The following is a 19,653-nucleotide window of genomic DNA, read 5'->3' as shown; positions in this document are numbered from 1 at the left end:
GATCCACGGTCAAAAGACCAACACTGAATTCTCAGCACCACCAAAAAGAAAGCAGCTAACCCAAAATGACTTTTTAAAATTTGCAACTGCTATGCAGTATGGTTCATACGGGCTTCCCTGGTGGCTCAGACACTAAAGAATCCGCCTGCGATGCAGGAGACCCTGCTTCCATCCCTGGGTCAGGAAGATCCCTTAGAGAAGGAAATGACCCCCTCCAGTATTCTTGGCTGGAGAATCCCATGGACAGAGGAGCCTGGTGGGCTACAGTCCACGGTCCCAAAGAGTCGGACACAGCTGAGGGATGAACACAACGGCATGCTTTGTATGTGGGGGAGGAGAAGGCCGCCCGCTCCAGTGTTCTTGCCTGGGAAATCTCACAGACTGAGGAACCTGGCGGGCTACAGTCCAGTGTCACAGAGAGTCAGACATGACTTAGCGACTCAACAACAGCAAATGGCTTACATGATTATAATCAGACCACACAACTCTGGCTGCATGCTTATCTGGATAAATAATAACATTAAACATGGATTCCATGCTAAGCGCTGTATACACATTGACATCCTAATGGCTTAACTTCCTCCTCTCAATGGCCATCAGAAAAGATAGAATCTCTAGCTTTCAGACAAGGGAAGTGGGCTCAGAGAGGCCCCATCTGCTCCCAGTCTCACAGGTCAGCACCAAGAGGCGCACCCCACCTGACTTCAGAGGAAGGAAGAAAAAACAAGAAATTCAATTCAACTCAAAAAACATTTACTAAAGTGCCATGGTCTAGGAATTCAAAGAAGACAGTCCCTCATCCTAAAAGAGCCCACAGTCCCGTGCAGGAGTCAACAGAGGCGTCCTGGGGAGTGCGGGACAGAACACGGTTTAGGTTCTGCAGCCAATAAACAACTCAAGTCTCCCAACAGCTGTTCCCCCCAAAGGCCAACAGTCTTTTGTGCGTTTATGCTGCACAACGTCAAGACCACTCCTGGCTCCCGGGCCAAGGTGGTGCGCTGAATTTGGTCTGCCAGCTGCAGTCTGCAAACCCATGAGCTGTGAGAGAGACAGCAGGACAGATGCTGTGAGTACAAAACAGTGTGTGGAAGGACAGGAGACAGGTGGGTGCAGAAAGGAAGCCGGAAGGACGGACACCGCCCCCTCTGAAGGAGGACGGAGAATGGTGGCTGGCACCCGAAGGCACGTGACGACTCCCCCCACGTTCAAGCCCCTTCAGTGGAACACCTGCTGGAGGCCAGGGGATCCAAGGGTGGGCTCCGTGGACCTGCACCCGTGGAGCAGAGGCGGCAAGAGACACATAATAAGTGAATGGAGTGGGGCTTGGGGAGGTGTCAGCAAGCACTTTACAGAAGAGATGAGGTCAGACCTGACCAGATGATTCTGGCTACCAGCATCGGGAAAAAGGCATGAGACGACAAAGAGAGCAGCACATGTATGCATGTGGCCGCAAGCTGGAACTCCTTCAGCAAGACCAGAAGCATCGCGTGGAGCACAGAGATGAAGGTCTGTGGGCGGCCAGGTGGCCCAGCACGCTGTGAACAAGCCTGCGGAGGATGCGGGTCTTTACCCTCGTGATGGACGGGATCCCCACACGAGGGAGCACCACCACCAAAATCTTCATGCTCCTGGCACCTCCTGTTAGCCCCATTTAGTAAGTCCAGGGGTCCTGAATCTGCTGTCCCCCACTGTGGGCTCCTTCATCTGACATACACCCAACATTCACCCACCAGGAACTTGTGCACGCAGCTCAGATTATTTTATCTGACACTTTTCACATCATTTAATGCCACAGGTCTTTCCAGTAATTCATCACTGCTGAGATGCTTCAAAGCATTCCGAAGACTTCAACTGAAACAATTCTTTCTGAGTTCCACAGGGTTTGATCTTTAACTAATGTTTGTCCTTAATTAAACTTTGTCATGGTAACAGTGAGGAGACCTGGTGCTAAAAGGGGAGCTCTCAAACACGAATGACGTCTAGACACGATGCAGAGGGCTCTCAAGATGGTTAGCTGGTCCCAGCTGGACCCTCCCTCCCCTGGAAAGGGAGACTCCCACAGAGCCTCGCTTCCATAAACCAGAACTCAAGCCGACAGCCTGAGCGGGGGCACCCTTGGAACCTACTGGCCTAAAGCATCGGTGACGGTGAGGCTGCGGTCTTTGCAGAGAGAACCTGTGCTAATCCTAAGAGTCAGCTCATTAGAAATGCATGAATGAACAGGGGGTGCGAAGCAGAGAATTCTCTTCCTGCCTGAACAATGCTTCTGGCCCCACCAGGGGGGCAACAGGGAAAAACCGCACAGCAGACACACTGCTGTTTCTGAGCAGCTTATCAAGGATCTTCCTGGAGGGAAGATGGTAAATTCAGCGCGTCCCCCTGCCCCCACCCCCCGGTGCCCGTAAGCTTTTCCTTCGCCTGAGTCCACCCCAACTTTCCCAAACATAAATTTACACACTGTCCTTGGTGTTCTCACTGGAATTTATGCTGGTGGCCTGACCCAAACCATCCCTGAGCCTGTGTTCTGATCTTCAAGACCTACTCACACGTTTTCTCCGAACGGCCAACCCTAAGAAGAACACTGTTATAATTCTTATTAAACAATAACTGCATCTGGATGTGCCTGGGTATGTGAGCAAGACAGAGGACAAAATCAGGGGGATTATCCTAAAAAGGTTAATCTAGGGACAGAAGAGATTTATCCTTTTCTTTGGCATATGTACTTTCTAAATGCTTCACGATGATTTTTCTTTTTTTAAGAGTTAACATGAGGGGCTCTTCCAATAAGAAAAAATATATAATAAATTAAATTAGCTCCAACCTCTAAGTGACCAGGCCCAGACTTTCCCCTTCCATGGCAGGGTTCTGATTTACGGTCAGTTAATTTGAACTCTGCCTCTCTGTCCATCTGCTCTGCCTCAACAAAAACCCCTTTAATCCACTGCGCTTGCAGAGCAGTTTCTGACCAACCCCAGCAGGCCGATCCCTCCGACAAACCCTCCTACTGTACCGGGCTCCAGGTCGGGAGGAGGGCGGGGGGTAGGGGCACCTCCGCCCCGAGGTCCCTGGGGAGTCTCAGTCACAGCCCCTCATTAGCATGTTAGTATTCGGGGGGAGGAGCCTCAGCTTTCAGGTTCCACACAGGGGGACCCTCAGTCTCACCCGCTCCACTGAGCCAACACACAGGCCGGACTGTAAGTCTGCACATCTCGGGTCACGCTGCCATTCTGGGGTGATGAAAACTGCGCGGTTCACGAGCATTAAAAGGGCAGCTAGCGGGAGCTGCCGCACAGCACAGGGAGCTGGGCTGGGTGCTCTGTGATGGCCTAGAGCGGTGGGACGGTGGGCAAGGGGAGGAGGGGGTCCGAGAGGGAGGGGACATGTGTACACTCACAGCTGGTTCACGCCGCTGTACCTCAGAAACCAACACAACACTGGGGAGCCAATATCCTCCAAATTAAAAAAACAAGAATGTCTGGCTCACATCTGTGTGCAGAACACACATGTACCTGCTCGTTCTGACGAGAGAAGGCAAAACCAGAAGAACGAAAGGAGGGAAAGCGGCCGGAAGAAAAGAGAAGGGGAAGCAGAGATCCATGCTTCGGTTCCATCACTGGGGTTTTGCTGCCCACATCCAACATCTGAATGACACGCCATCTCTAAGAAGGCCTTGAGTGGTAAAGAAACCACCGCTGCGGCAGGACAGAAACAGGACCAGAGTCACTGGTGAAGACCCAGGCACGCAGTGGCTGGGATTAACTCCCCAAAAGAGAAGAATCTCAGAACTGTGGAAGGGGTCCAAAGCGCATGATGTCTAACCATGCCTGAGCCACTGTTCTGAGTGCTCCACCAGCGTTCCTGCAAAAAAGTAAGAGCAGAAACCGTCACGCTCTCGCAGAGCTCCCCATCTTCCTGACAGAGGAAAACAAGGCCTGAGAAATAGCACAGTGACAGTGATGATGACCTGGACCTCAAGAGAGACGGGAGCCTGAGGCTTCCCCGGTGGCTCGGTGGTGAAGAGTCCGCCTGCCAACGCAGGGGACGTGGGTTCGATCCCTGGTCCGGGAAGATCCCCCAAGGCCTGGAGCAACTAAGCCCATGCACGACGACGACTAAGCCTGTGCTCTAGAGCCGGGAGCCACAACTCCTGAGCCCATGGGCTGCAACTACAGAAGCCCACACGTCCTAGGGCTGGTGCTCTGCAACGAGAAGCCACTGCAATGCGACCTGCGCACCGCAGTGAGGAGGAGCCCCCGCGCACCGCAACTAGAGCACGCCCTAGTGCAGCAACAAAGACCCAGCACAGCCAAAAATAAATAAATTGTTCTGAGAGAGAGAGAGAGGCACTCTCCCTACAGTCCCTTATTGGACTGCAAGAAAATTCTCTCTTAACACTCCACTGGGAGTCAGCAGACCTACTTCCCAGGGGGTCCGATTTTCTGTTCCTTTTTTTTTTTTTTCCATCTACTCCAGAGACTCCTAAAGCTTCTAGAGACAGAGCCCAGCCCTGTGTATTCATGTGACCTGTGTATTCACATTGATCCCCTTACCCTTGGGCGAATGGTCTACTCTTTTCATACCATAATTCTTAATAACTTTTAAACAAGGGACCCTGGATTCTCATTCTGCACCACAAATTACACAGCTGGTCCTGCACAGGAGTGAAAATGTGCACTCACACCTTTACAAACGGAGGAGAAGATCTGGTCTAGGGACTGAAGACACAGAACTCCCCACCTTGCCCCCCAGACCTCCCTTCTCTTTCAGACCCTGTCACACTCAACCTCCAACCTCTTGGCTCTGGGATTTTCACCATCTTTGCAGAAACTCTACAGAAGTTGGGTAAGAGATTTTTCAAAGGTTAAGTGGCAGATTGCCTGCCGGCCACATCCTAAATCATGAAATGCCTTCTATAAAATAAATGCACCCCGTTCAGCTTCGGCCACTTCACCCAAGCCGTCTCTTGAGTCGGAGTTTATAATGGGGAACGAACTTCCAATTACTAGATCTGTTTATTTCTGCAGCGATGGACCCCCAAGCCTTTCATAAGCAAACCTATTGAGCCCAAACCATGCTTTTCATGGATGAGAGCTTCAGAATAAGGGCAGTTTGTCTACACTGCAGAGAGAAACCAGATGTTTTCCATGAGTCGAAACAAGCAAATGACAATTCAGTCAAACTGCAGAACCGCCCGCAAAAACACAGTAAATTCCAGGGCTCTAGTGCGTGGGGGTCAATTTTCTGACCCCCGAACACCTCCAGCTACGCTTCTATTTTTCATTGTGAACGCAGGACATTAACTGCCTTTGTAGGTCTCTGCAGCAAGCTCCATGCACTAACCCTGGTTAATGTACAACTCTCTAACTCGCACTCTAATCTGACTGTGACAGTGATGAGTTGTAAATTCTATAGCATGTGTACGTTTCCTGGGCTTGACACGAAAACGCCTCTGCAGACCCGGCAGAGTTCACAGGTTTGAAGTTGACATTTTCGTCTTCCAGTCGGGTTGTCTCGCGTTGCCCAAAGCCGAAGAAAAGACTGTTGTGTGAAAACAGGCAAACCGTGGAAGAGCATTGTTATAAACCCCACGGGCCGCCTCCCGGGGCTTTTGTTTACGTTAGCGGGAACTTTAAAAAGAGAGGCTGGAGTTGAAATTTAACAAGTTCATACTCAACAGAGGCTTCTAAAATAAATATGTAAATGGTCCTCCCCTGCTTCTGGTGCCCAATAATGATGGACGAGACCAACACCCCCGGCAGGGGGTAAATACCTGTCGGGAAAGATAACAGAGCAATTTGCACGGGAGATTTTCTTCCGGGGTTGCTTTTTTATTTTGGTTAAACAGTAGATCAGTTCACCAGTGGTTTGTAATAAAGTGAATTTTGAGAAGTTTGAAAGAATAAAAGGAACCTCATGAGTCTGAAATAACAAACTTCGTATCTGTCAGAAAATGTATGGGAAAGTGTTTGGCAAGACCTATTTTAAGTTAAGACTTGTAAAAGCTAATGCTCTGAATCTTGATGAGAGAAGCCTGGGCAATGCTTTGCTTACTGAGCTGTATTTGAGAGCCTCAGTAAAAACCTTTGCAGTAGTCTTGCAGCAGGAATATCCAATGACCATCACTGAGCAGATGCAAGCTATTTACGAATAAAATGGATAAGGTCCTAGTGTTTAGCACAGGAACTAGATTCAATGAGCTGTAATAAACCACAGTGCAAAAGAATATATATATGTATCACTGAATCACTGTGCTGTACACCAGAAATTAACATAACACTGTAAATCAACTATATTTCAGGAAAATCAGACTTTTAGGGAACTGCATTCAATGTCCTGTGAGAAGCCATAGCAGAAAGAACACAGAAGAAAGAAGCATCTGTATGTGTCTAACCGAGTCGCTCTGCTGTGCTGCAGAGGCTGGCACAACGCTGGAAATCACCTACACGCCAACTTCAAAAATAAAGTTTACAATGATTTTTAATAAAAAAGTTGTAAAAGACCATGACTGTAATTCTCTTCTCAAAAAAAGTATGAAGCCTTTTTTAGTGTCATCCCACGTCTGGACAGAGTTCATACTCTGAAAACGTAAATGGTGCCCGTGTTTAAGAATACAGAGTTTCCGTTTAGCTAATTAACTATTAGCTAAACAACAGCCACTCGTGACCCCATGCTCCCTGCCCTATCCAATCTCCTGACGAACTCCACTGCGATACAAGGTCCTAAAGGAAACACGTGTGTCTTTATACCTCAAATTTTAGTCGTATTCACTGCAGTCCTAAGCAATGCGGTAAAGTGGATTCTGAATTAAATCTTTAAAAATGCATCACTCTCAAATGGAAGTGAGATCCTTGAGGTTGCTCTGTACCTGGCAAAGGGTGCACAGAGCAGCAGGGAGGAACACTCTGGAAAGAACGGAAGGGTGAAGATACCAGTTCCGTTTTTTACACCACCTCTGTCCTAAAAAGCTGAAAAGACAGATTCCCTCCATTTTGCACAGACCTTTGACTTACGACTTACGGTTCACCCTGTGCCCAGATGTCCCCAGCAGGAAAGAAGCACCAGCAATTGTTTAATTGTGCTTCTGTTTGCACTTTCTTTCAAGGCTAATTATCCACTTGCTTCATTTAGCCCTTGATCACAAGTTAGGCTGGGAAAACATTCCTGGCATGAAGACCCCTGGAATTCATCTGGTGAAAATTTGAAACCAGTTACCCACACCCCACCTGTGATAAGCAAGGCAGGTTCCCCACTTCAGAAAAAAAGTTTGGGTTTGGGGAAAGTCAAAGATAAAGAAAAATAATTCCTTTACCAATTATTATTTCTTGGCCCAAGCCAGATCTTTCAAGTAACAAAACAAAGTTTTGCTGAGCCTGCTATGACTTTAAGACCCTCTCTCCTTCGGCTTTGGTGTTTCCAGGGCCACTGAATGCTATTAATTTGGAAAGACAGCTCTACCATTAAAGTCATAAAACGCATAAAGGTCAGAGAACCTCTCTTAAGTCTCTGATCAGGTTTAAATGTGGATTTCAAGCAGGAGGAAAGGGGATGATTACTTATTTAAAAGCACCCTTCTTATATGGCTTTCAACAGTTTGCCTCAGAATGAGGAGGCTGGATCGACTTCTTTGGACTCAGAAATGTGTTTTGTCATATTGTATATTCAATATCCTGTAATAAATCCTGTAACGGAAAATAATCTGAAAAGGCTTCCCAGTTGGCTCAGAAGTAAAGAATCTGCCTGCAATGCAGGAGATGCAAGAGATGTGGGTTCAATCCCTGGGTTGGGAAGATCCCCTGGAGAAGGAAATCACTCCAGTATTCTTGCCTGGAAAATCCCACAGACAGAGGAATCTAGTGAGGAACCATGGGGGTCAAAGAGTTGGACACAACTTAGTGACTAAACCACCATCATATATATGTGTGGGGTTGGCCAAAAAGATCTCACAGGAAAATGCAAACAAACGTTTTGGCCAACTCAACATATAACTGAATCACTGCGCTGCACCCCAGAAACAGACACAGTGTAACACCACGCTGTGAATCAACCAAGACTTCCATTTCAAAAACGCGTTTTTAAACTATGTGCTCAAGCTGAACACTGTGACAATTATTAAGAGACTACGGGAAAGTCTGAGCCTCAGCTCAGGGCCCAGCAGTGACCAGACTCACAGATGAAGGTGTTACATCAGGCTCACGCCACAGCTCTATCCTGTAACTGCCCCACCGTCTCAGACACGACGCTATCCTTCTCTGAGCCTCGGACGTCCATCTGTAAAACCCACCTCCATGAGGCTGTTTTAAAAAGTACAGAGCAGACCTTACCCAGCGCCTGGCTGGTTTATAGTCGAAAACCTTTCTTTGTTTTTTCCTCTCCTGCTTCCCACTTTGGACAGCATTTTTCTAACAGTTCCAATGCCACCATCTCCCTGCTGCATGCCGTGATGACAGATTCCTGGATCACAAAATGAACTTGCCCGGAGTCTCAGGTCTTCACTGGCCTATATGGTCTTTTCTTCTATTTTCCCGGGAAGGAGCGGCTCAGGAAACAAGGCTGAATTGGGAAGAACAAGATGGAGCCAGAACATGGAATTCTGTCCCCCACGCTTCTAACCATCACTGTCTGTGACCTTTGGGGGACTCTTTTTCCTTTCTTCCAGCTGTGCCCGGTCTTTGTGGAGGCTTACAAGCTTCTCCACTTGCTGAGCACGTGCTCTACAGCGCGCTGGCTCAGTAACTGGCACACACACTTAGCTGACCTGCAGCGTGTGGGAACTTAGTTCCCTGAGCAGGGACTGAACCCTAGTCCCCCGCATTAGAAGGCAGGTTTCTTAACCTCTGGATCACCAGGGAAGTCCCCCGGAGAATTCTTTACCAGGCCACTTCCCGGGCATGTGATCCACGTTAACAGCACAGGGGGATGCACTCGGAAGCGGCTGTGACTTGGTTTAACGCTATGCTGTGCCATCTTGAAATTCTGAACAATTTTTGAACGGGGGCCCCTTGCCCCTTGTGTTCATCCTGCATTCAGCACTGCAAATCACAAAGCCAGCCCTGCCTTCTTTTGTCCTCTAGGACTCAGGGTGCAGGTCACCTCTTCTGGGAAGACACCAGCAGCTCCTGCCTGATGCACTCCCATAACCTCCCATAACTTCCAGCTCATTCCACCAATATTTAAGGAAGCCCTGCTACAATACCACTCGTGCTGCCTTTCTCGGGCACAGATCTAATCCCAGCCCAGTGCTAAACTCTTCTCATGCAAGAGTTTTACTCACGGCAGCTCTCTAAGGTAGGCACCATTATTATCCCCAATTCACTGACTGCTTAAGGGATCTGCCGCCACGGCAGAGGGGCGGCACACAAACTCGGAATCACTAACTTCTTCCCCCACCAGGCACTGTGCTCAGGACCAGAAATGCAGTGGTGGCTTGGAAGGGCCATAATGCTTGTGCCTCTACAGTATAATTACAAGTTACATTTTATAATCATCCTAAATTGCCTGTCTGGATACCTTGCTGCACTGTTAATTCCTTGAAGTCCCAATCTCTCATGTTTATCTCTGCAATACAGAAACCCATCACAAAATCTGAAAGCGCTGGAGTCTCAAATACTCTTGAAGAATGAATAAAAGGTCATTTCTACACGTAGGTTAATTTTACTATTAAAGTGCTTCAAATACTTCTTATTAAACTATGACAATTACATTAAAAATTGATCTACTGGTGTGTTGCTTTAGACACATTTTGATTGAAATAAGATGATCTAAACCCTTGGAAGCAGCAATTAAAAAAACACTATCCATTTTTCCTCCCAGTGCTAAGTTCATGATTTCCAGGGTTTTAAGTTCAATTATTTAAACTCAACTTTTTCCCTCCAAGTTTAGAACTCTTTCAATTTGACTAACATAATGCCTCTAAAACTTTGGCAACATCCCAGAATCTGTGCCATTGACATTCTTATAATGATACTAACTCTGCGATATCTTGAATCTAATTTTGAGACAAACACAAATTGAGGGACAGAGTACAAAGTAACTGGCCTGAAACTGGCCTGTCCTTTTCAGAAATGTCAATGTCACAACAAAGAAATCTGGGGCACTCTGCCAAGTTAGAGGAGATTAAGGAAGCAATCAAATGCAACTGGCAAACCTGTACTGCTTTTTGGACTAGGAAAAAAAAAATACTATTAAAAAACATTTAAAGAACAAATGGCAAATTCTGAGCGAAAAGTATAGAGAAAGTTAACAGTAATATATTCATGATAAATTTACTGATTTTGTAATTATACTGTGTTATTTAAGAGAAACATCCTACTAGGAATTAAACACAATCTGCCTGCACTGTAGCAGACCCGGGTTCGATCCCTGGGTCAGGAAGATCCCCGGGAGCAGGCATGGCAACCCACTCCAGTATTCTTGCCTGGAGAATTCACAGACGGAGGAGCCTGGTGGGCTATAGTCCATGAGATCGCAAAGAGTCAGACACAACTTAATGACTATCACAGACACACACATTTAGGGGTTACCTGGAAAAGGAAATGGCCACCCACTCCAGTATTCCTGCCTGGAAAACCAGTCTGTGGCTACAGTCCATGGGGTTGAAAAGAGCTGAATATGACTTAGTGACTAAGCAGCAGCACCGGCATGAAGGGGTTAAAAGGGAATGTCTGCAACTTAATTCTCCAAGGACTTGGAAAGGGTGAGGTGAGAGTATTAAAAAGCAAGAGGTTAAAAACTGAGAAACCTAGGTGAGGGCAAACAGGAGTTTTCCACATAATTTTTGCAACTATTTTGCTAGTTAGAAATTATCACCATCCCCCTACCCAATTATTTGGGCTTCCCCAGTGGTTCAGATGGTAAAGAATCAGCCTGCAATGCAGGAGACACGGGTTCGATCCCTGGATCGGGAAGATCCCCTGGAGAAGGGACTGGCAACCCACTGCAGTATTCTTGCCTGGAGAAGTCCATGGACAGAGGAGCCTGGTGGGCTACAGTCCGTGGGGTCGCAAGGAGTCAGACACGACTGAGCGACCAACACTTTCACGTTCTTTCCCCAATTATTTAACTATATTAGTATTAATACAGTGTTGCTATTATAAACCAGGAAATGATGCAGAACGTAGGTAAATATTATGGCTTACAATCTCATGATCAAGGACTTGATGTTTTGGTTTCCAAACTTTCTTGAATTCCAAAAATAGTATTGAAAAGTACATTTTAAGATGCCATGTGATAAAAACAGAAAATAGTCCTGCATGGCTACACATGCATGTATCTGCTGCCCTTTGCTTTTGAACTTACTAAAAGATCTTGATGAAAACCCTGACTCCAGAAAATATTAAGCGATTGAATGGTAAGGTCAAAAAAGGCTTCTTTCTCTTCCTCTCTCTGAAATCCTCTAATTTTAGCTTCTTACCTTGGCCCTTCCCCCAAAGTGTATCAAATAACTACATCCCCACCCCTCCCCCACACACACTCCCACTGTGCTTTCGCTTTCCAAGCTGGTGGTTTTCTTCAGTGCCTTCTTTTCTGTGGAGCCAGGGTCTGGGCTGACACTCAGAACTCTGCTCCGTTCTCCCGTCCCGTTGGATTGGCGTGACAATGGGAACCACAGACCACAGAAGGAGACCCACAAAGGACGACAAGCTTTTACCGCAGGAGCATCTGCCAGTTCTCCTTACGATCTTTTCAAGAGCTGGAGGAAGCTAAAGCGGGGGCTGAGAAAGGGGGTCTGCAGGGGAGGGCAGAAAAAAAATCATTCACGGGAAAAGCAATTGCAATATGAAAAGAAGCAAAGAAGGTGTGGAGCCTGGACGGCGATGCACGGGGTCCCCAGACCCTCCTCCTGAGCTGGACAGAGACCCACCGCACCCTGTCTGGTGAAGCTTCTGTGGGCTGCCGAGTGTTTTAAACATTATAGTCAGAATATGTTATTAATGGAGGATTAATATACACGAACCACAAAAACATGTCTTGCAGGGGGGTCTTCTGGTTACCCCCGTGGAAAGCCCACGCCACCTGCCTTTGCAAAGATTATGTTGGGGTTTCTTTCTTTAGGTAGCAAAACGCCCTAAATATAAGTAGTTTAAGTGGAGAAGGTAATAGCACCCCACTCCAGTACTCTTGCCTGGAAAATCCCATGGATGGAGGAGCCTGGTAGGCTGCAGTCCATGGGGTCGCTAGGAGATGGACACGGCTGAGCGACTTCACTTTCACTTTTCACTTTCATGCATCGGAGAAGGAAATGGCAACCCACTCCAGCGTTCTTGCCTGGAGAATCCCAGGGACGGGGGAGCCTGGTGGGAGGCCATCTATGGGGTCACACAGAGTCGGACATGACTGAAGCGACTTAGCAGCAGCAGCGGCAATAATAAGACATTTCTATACCAACTCTAAATCCCACCTTTTCCCAGAGACTGGCAACTTTTAAGACCACCGACTATGAAAATCTCCTTAAATGAACTAACGCAAAATACTCTCACACCCTCCTGCTGTTGCTATCTAGTCACTTGTCGCGTCTGAGTCTTCGTGACCCCGTGGACTGCAGCCAGCCAGGCTCCTCTGACCATGGGATTTCCCAGGCAAGAGTACTGCAGTGGGCTGCAATCTCCTCCTCCAGAGGATCTTCCCAAACCAGGGATGGAACCTGCGTCTCCTGCCCGGCAGGCAGATTCTTACCACTGAGCCACATAGGAAGCAAGCCGTCATGCGTCTATACTAAAAAAAAAAAAAATTTTTTGGAGTCTTAAATAAATTTCTCCAAAATTTTTCCTAGAAGGAAAAGTCTTCTCAGATCCCAGAAACTACGGATGAACTGCTTCTGGCGAAGACTGAGGCACTCCCCATAAAGCAGTTCACACCCCGGCTGGGTGCAGGCTCCCTCAGGCATCTATCTTATCTCCTTCAGAATTCTCAATTTCCTGGAGGCAAAGCACAGCTTTTATCCCCCTCACCGGTTCCTGAAACATTAATCCCTGAACGGGATCAGTCATCCTTGGGTGTTTAAGGTAATATTCTTATTTCCTATGGGAAATCTAGGTAGAATCCGTACTTCGAAATAAAAGTCGACATCAGTTGGGTTGTTTCATGGGTTCTCCGTGGTGTGTTTGAATGGGTTTTTTAAATTCCACCATTTCAAAATTTCAAATGAAAGTGTGCCTAGTCAATTCTCTTCGGGTCAGATTATTCACTCTTTATTCTTCCATTTTGAAAATTTATAAAATCCCTCCAAAGAAACCTTCACAGACGCAACATTTAGTATGAAGTCTGGTGCCTTCTTAAAAAACTAACATTGCAAAGTTGTCACACTAGTTTTGTAATGTTGAAAGAATATGTTTTAGAGCTATGCTCCCTTGAAAACCTGTGTAGGACAGAGTTGACAGTCTCCGCACCAAGAGAGCTCAAGTGGCACAGAATCTGCCTGCAATGCAGCAGATGTGGGTTCAATCCCTGGGGTCAGGAAGATCCCATGGGGGAGGAAACGGCCACCCACTCCAGTATTCCTGCCTGAAGCATCCCATGGACAGAGGAGCCCGGTGGGCTACAGTCCATGGGGTTGCAGAGAGTCAGACGCGACTGAGCATGCACACACCCAAACGCCAACAGAAGGGCTGCCTCCTCAGCCAGCGGGGGAAAGGGGCGAGTGCTCGGAGAAAGTCACGAGCGCACAATTAATCCCGGGTGGATAAGGCACAGGTCAGCCGTCAGCACGGGCTCCAGGGGCACAGTGATGGCCCAGGGATGTGGCCAGAGTTCCCCCAGGCCCGGGGCACACCCTGGCCTCCCTTAGTCGCTCGGCCACTGAGCAACTGTCCCGCCCCAACCGCCCGCACCCCACGGCCCTGGGCTGTGAACTCTGCTCCCTGACGGTCAGCGGCCCGTGGCCAAGTTGGGACCCAATGCCCACCCCGCCCGCCACCCCCTGGGGCTGGGCAGCAGGAGGCTGACCTCTCGCCGTGAGGCGGCTGTAGACCTGGGAGTTCACCTCCTTGTCCCGCATGTAGCATCGGATCTCCTCCACCGCCTCTCGGATGATGGTGACGGCCAGCACGAAGCCCTGCATGAGAGAGAGAGGGAGAGAGATACAGAGGGTGAGAGTGAGAGGGGGAGAGAGAGAGGGTGAGCCGGCCTGAAAGCCACCGGCCTCCCCTGGGGCCGGGACAGAAGAGACCAGAAGACCAGGGCGGCAGGGTTTCAGGTGCACGAGCCCCAGCAGGCCCACTTCTCTGCATCTCCTACCCCCGAGAAACCCTCGCAGATACCAGGACGTCCCATTCGCCCCCACCCAGGGCTCCTAAGAGTGAGAAACACAGAAGCCCCAGAGCCGTCCGGCCGCTGGTAAGGGCTGAGCGGCGGGGACGCCCCTGACGTCTGTGGCTCACTCGCCACACGCCGGGTGCCATCGGAGCACTTCCCCCTTGGAGCAGTTCACCCCTGGGATGGCCACACTAGCCGGGAAGAGACTGAGACGCTCAGAGGTAAAGAAAATGGGCCTCCCTGGTGGCTCAGTTGGTAAAGAATCCGCCTGTGGTGCAGGGGACCTGGGTTGGATCCCTGGTTCGGGAAGATCCCCAGGAGAAGGAAATGCAATTCACTCCAGTATTCTTGTCTAGAGAATGTCACGGACAGAGGAGCCTGGCGGACGACAGTCCACGGGGCCTCAAAGAGTCAGACACGACTTAGCAACTAAACCAGGGACGTCAAGGTCCTGAGTGATCATTCAGGGGCTCCTGTTCCAGAGTCCTTGCTCTCAGGGGCCGCAACGTTCTGCACCTGCAGAAACCTGGATGGGTGGAACCAAGCAGGGGGGCCACCGGAGCACAAAATGAGTCACGATGCCTATTTGTATTGACCCGCCAGTAGGGAAATCAACTTCCAGCCATAACACTGTTCACATAAACACCAACAAATATCCATACACTGCTGAAGATTTTCCAATATCCTGAACTTTTTTTTATTATAAGGTCTCTGTGTGTGTGTGTGTGTGTGTGTGTGTGTATGTGAGCTCAATCATGTCCGACTCTTGTGACCCCATGGACGATATCCCACCTGGCTTCTCTGTCCACGGAATCTTCCAGGCAAGAATACTGGAGTGGGTTGCCATTTCCTACTCCAAGGGGATCTTCCTGACTCAGGGATCAAACCCACATGTCTTACATCTCCTGCATTGGCAGGCAGATTTTTTAGCACTGCACCACCTGGGAAGCCCCCACTCCTTAACTGTTGGTTAGATTCCTCTGTAAGAAGGGGACGGGGTGGGGTGGGGACTTCTTACTTGGCCACAAGGTATGTGGACTCTTAGCTCCCCTAGCAGGAACACACTTGCACCCCCTACGCTGGAGGCAAAGTCTTAACGACTGAACCACCAAGGGAATCCTCATGTTAAAGTATTGATTGCATAAGCACCCATTAGTAAAAGGAAAATTTTAAGCCGTCCCACTTCCCGCGTTGATATCCCCACTCGTACATAAGCACCCATTCGTAAAAGGAAAATTTTAAGCCGTCCCACTTCCCGCGTTGATATCCCCACTTTAAGCCGTCCCGCTTCCCGCGTTGATATCCCCACTTTAAGCCGTCCCGCTTCCCGCGTTGATATCCCCACTTTAAGCCGTCCCGCTTCCCGCGTTGATATCCCCACTCGGAAAACCTGGTGCGGACTGGCGTCTGTCACCCATGGTAGGGATCTATTTTCGTCTTGATTTTTCTTCTCGTATCAATAAAAGCAAGAGCAGCCATTCATTTTTCTTACAAAAGAGCCTTGTCATCTCTCTTTTTAAAGTCATTTTTTTTAATACAGAGGGCACAACTGCCCCTGAGGTTATTAGCAGTCGTGAATTCTTTGAAGATTTCATTTTCATACTGTTTACCCCGGGCGATATATTAACTTCGATTCAAAGGATGTTAAATCTCTTATGTAAATCTAGCCAGCGATGTGCCGCTTCGTGGAACCCCTCCCGAGGCCCATACATCTTTGCCATCAAAGGATTTCTCCTGTTTCCGATCAGAAGGAAAGTACACGCTGAAGCCACAGCAGAACCGGTACATTTCAGAATGGAAGCAGGACCAGACCACACAGGGAGGTGAGAAGACCTGGTCAGGAGAAGCGCGGCCCACGCCTGCAGGACCCGCCCCCACCACGCTGCACGCTGCTGTTTTGTCCTGGGCCAGAATCCAGGTTTCGGTTGTTCGTTTTTTCAAGTGTTCCAGTTTCCAGTTCTCTCTGGGTGGGTCTGGCTAAATCCCATCGATGTTAATGGTAAGTGTGTGCTTATCACAAAGACAGGAGGGGCTAACCTCCCTGCTGCATATGAACACTGCTTCCTAAGTCACCATGGGCTTCCAGGTGGCACAGTGGTGAAGAACCTGCCTGCCAATGCTGGAGACACAAGAGTCACAGGTTCGATTCCTGGGTGGGAAGATCCCCTGGAGAAGGGCATGGCAACCCATTCCAGCATTCTCGCCTAGGAAATCCTAAGGACGGAGGACCCTGGCGGGCTGCAGTTCAAGGGGTCGCAAAAAGTTGGAAATGACTGAGTAACTTCGCACACAGGCGCACAGTCAGGTGCTGGGACCCAGAGCTGAAAGTGACTGTCCACTGAGTGAAACTCCTTAAGAGCCAGGGAGCTCGCACGCACAGTTACCACGTCTGTGACCGCCCCCCCCCCCAACACATACACACACACAGAACCCTCACCAATCCCAGGGGACCTGCCATCTCTTAAGCTAGAAACTGCTTTACAAAGAGATGCAAATGTGGTCCAGATATAAATTCCAACCTTCCAGCTTTGGAGGTCCCTAAGGGCCAAATCACTTCATGGCAAATAGATGGGGAAACTATGGAAACAGTGACAGACTTTATTTTCTTGGGCTCCAAAATCACTGCAGATGGTGACTGCAGCCATGAAATTAAAAGACGCTATGACCAACCTAGACAGCATATTAAAAAGCAGAGACATTACTTTGCCAACAAAGGTCCATCTAGTTAAAGCTATGGTGTTTCCAGTAGTCATGTATGGATGTGAGAGTTGGACCATAAAGGAAGCTGAGTGCAGAAGAATTGACGCTTTTGAACTGTGGTGTCAGAGAAGGCTCTTGAGAGTCCCTTGGACTGCAAGGAGACCCAACCAGTCCATCCTAAAGGAGATCAGTCTGGGTGTTCATTGGAAGGACTGATGCTGAAGCTGAAACTCCAATACTTTGGCCATCTGATGGGAAGAGCTGATTCATTTGAAAAGACCCTGATTCTGGGAAAGATTGAAAGCGGGAGGAGAAGGGGATGACAGAGGATGAGATGGTTGGATGGCATCACCAACTCAATGGACAGGAGTTTGAGCGAGCTCTGGGAGTTGGCAATGGACAGGGAAGCCTGGCGTGCTGCAGTCCACGGGGTCACAAAGAGGCGGATGCAACTGAGCAACTGAACTGGCTGAAGGGCCAAAGATACTGAAAAAGAAGCTTGAATGGCAGTGGAGGGCTGTCTAAACTTGTAAGGAAATCAGAGGTGGTGACAGTGAACAGACAGAATCCTGAAGGCGCTGAGACTCTTCTGTAAAGCTGTACATCAAGAGCAGATTTACTGGGGACTCCCTGGAGGTCCAGAAGTTAGGACTCCATGTTTCCACTGCTGAGGGCCTGGGTTAGATCTCTGGTTGGGGAACTAAGATCCCATAAGCCACAAGGTGCAGTAAAAAAAAAAAAAAAAAAAAAAGATCTATTAAAGCAAAACTCCTGAAAGAAATCAGAAAGGCAGGGGAGGTGGGGAGGTGGGCTGACTGAGAGGGGCAAAGAGAGCTTTCTGGGCTGGTGACAACATCCTGCCCCGACCACAGGTCCTGGCGACACCCAGGGAACAGAAACCTCGGTATCGTGTAGGCTGAGCCTTAATAACAAAGAGATCTAGATTTATTATCTGATCTTCATACAATTTTACTGATTATCTCATCTGTTTCCTGAGGAACATCTCCCACGAATACATTAGCATCAAGAAAGAAGTTACCAGGACTTCCCTGGGAGTCCAGTGGTTAAGAATCTGCTTCCAATCCTGGGGATGTGGGGTTGACCCCCGGTCCAGGAACTAAGACCCCACACGGCACACGGCAATTACGCCTGCGCAGCACAACCAGAGAGGAGCCTGTGCACCGCAAGGACAGAGCTCGAACCCAAGTCAGCCAAATAAATAAATACCTTTTTTAAAAAAAGAAAAACTGTCACCAACAGCTAAGACGTGATCCACACGACGACCAACAATGGCACTGGTACCAGAATTTTAAAATTCAAATGAGGACATTTCCTGAGAATTTTCCATGTGTCAGGAGCTATTCGAAGCATTCTGCTGGCTGTACTTCACCACACCTCCCAACAAGCCATGGGAACAGACACGATCACCCACCCCCTACTTTACAGATGAGGAAACCGAGGTTCGGAAAAGCTAGTTACAATCACACGGCTTCTCAAAGAGGCTGCAGGGCGACCATCTGGCCCCACAGCCCTCGTTCTGAACCACTGAGCTCCCAGCTGGGCGTGAAACAAGAGGACTCTCAGGGCGGTCAGACACATTTCAAAGTGTACTTCAGCCAAGCACTGGATATTGATTCTCGAATAAACATCTAGGGGACTTAGGAGAAATCAGCTGCAGTCACCGGGAAACAGGTGTCGTCCAGTTGTCTTTGACCCCTAAGCCCCCTTCTCTGCAGCCCGTGGAAAGAGAGGAAGAACTTGTGCAAGACGACTGCCTCCTCCTGTATGAACCATCACAGGAAACTCAGGCCATGGGCACTTAGAAGCCTCAGGACTGCCGGAGGCTGCTGGTAACCCTGGCTTCTCTCTACAGCCAGAGGCCCAGGAAAACCAGGACTTGGCTGTTTGTACCAGAAGTCAGGTTCCTGGCTCCTCCTGGAAAGTCTGAGCATCATTTCAGCAAAGAGACACGGGCTAGAACTGGAGCGGGGCTCTCGATGGAAGGGCGGGAGCCCTGCAAGTCATCCTGGCCCCCACACGGGCCCCCACTGTATTCCCTGAGGGGCTTCTGCAGTCCCTGGGGTCAGCATCATCAGTACTGATATGCGGAACACATCCCAGACCAGAACCGGGTACAGCACCTGCCTTCAAGTTGTGTTCAACACTTTGATCCCTGGTCACCAGCCCCAAGAACCAACGTGGTCTTCCCCTGCAGAGGGAGCAACTCTATAAGCGGTTTCAAACACCTTGACTACACATCTGAGCTAATGTAGTTTCCCATAAGTTTCCAGCTTCCAGAAAGGCACTGTGGTGACTTAAGACAGATGTCTCTGTACCTGAAGATAAAAAATACCTAATAAAAGGCCACACCCCCCCTCCAAGGACTTCCCTAGTGGCTCAGAGGTAAAGAATCTGCCTGCAACGCAGGAGACCCAGATTTGATCCATGGGCTGGGAAGATCCCCTGGAGAAGGGAATGGCCACCCACCCCAGTATTCTAGCCTGGAGAATCCCATGGACAGAGCCTGGTGGGCTACAGTCCATGAGCTCACAAAGAGACTAAGTGACGAACACTTTCAACCCTGTTCCAAAGAAAACTACTAGCTTTGGTGAAGAACCTTCCAGACCTCCATGTATTTATTTACAAGTCTCAGGTGAGTCACACTCCATACACAGACACACCCAAGCGCAGAACCGTGGTCAA

At 48.8% G+C, this 19,653-nt stretch overlaps 1 protein-coding gene across 5 annotated transcripts in view; it reads right to left on the bottom strand.

The window, feature by feature from the left end:
* ATP9A (ATPase phospholipid transporting 9A (putative)) overlaps positions 1-19,653 on the bottom strand; it is a 125,053-nt gene that overhangs the window by 75,727 nt on the left and 29,673 nt on the right. For all 5 annotated transcript variants that reach the window (XM_070381026.1, XM_070381025.1, XM_070381024.1 and 2 more), the window contains exon 4: positions 13,942-14,050. In XM_070381026.1, the coding sequence (XP_070237127.1) occupies positions 13,942-14,050 (109 nt within the window). The remainder of the gene's footprint in view (positions 1-13,941; positions 14,051-19,653) is intronic.

The sequence above is a fragment of the Bos mutus genome, chromosome 13, assembly GCF_027580195.1.
Source record: "Bos mutus isolate GX-2022 chromosome 13, NWIPB_WYAK_1.1, whole genome shotgun sequence".
Lineage (NCBI taxonomy): Eukaryota > Metazoa > Chordata > Mammalia > Artiodactyla > Bovidae > Bos > Bos mutus.
The sequence above is the reverse complement of the archived record's forward strand: the minus strand, read 5'-3'. Positions and strand labels throughout refer to the sequence as shown.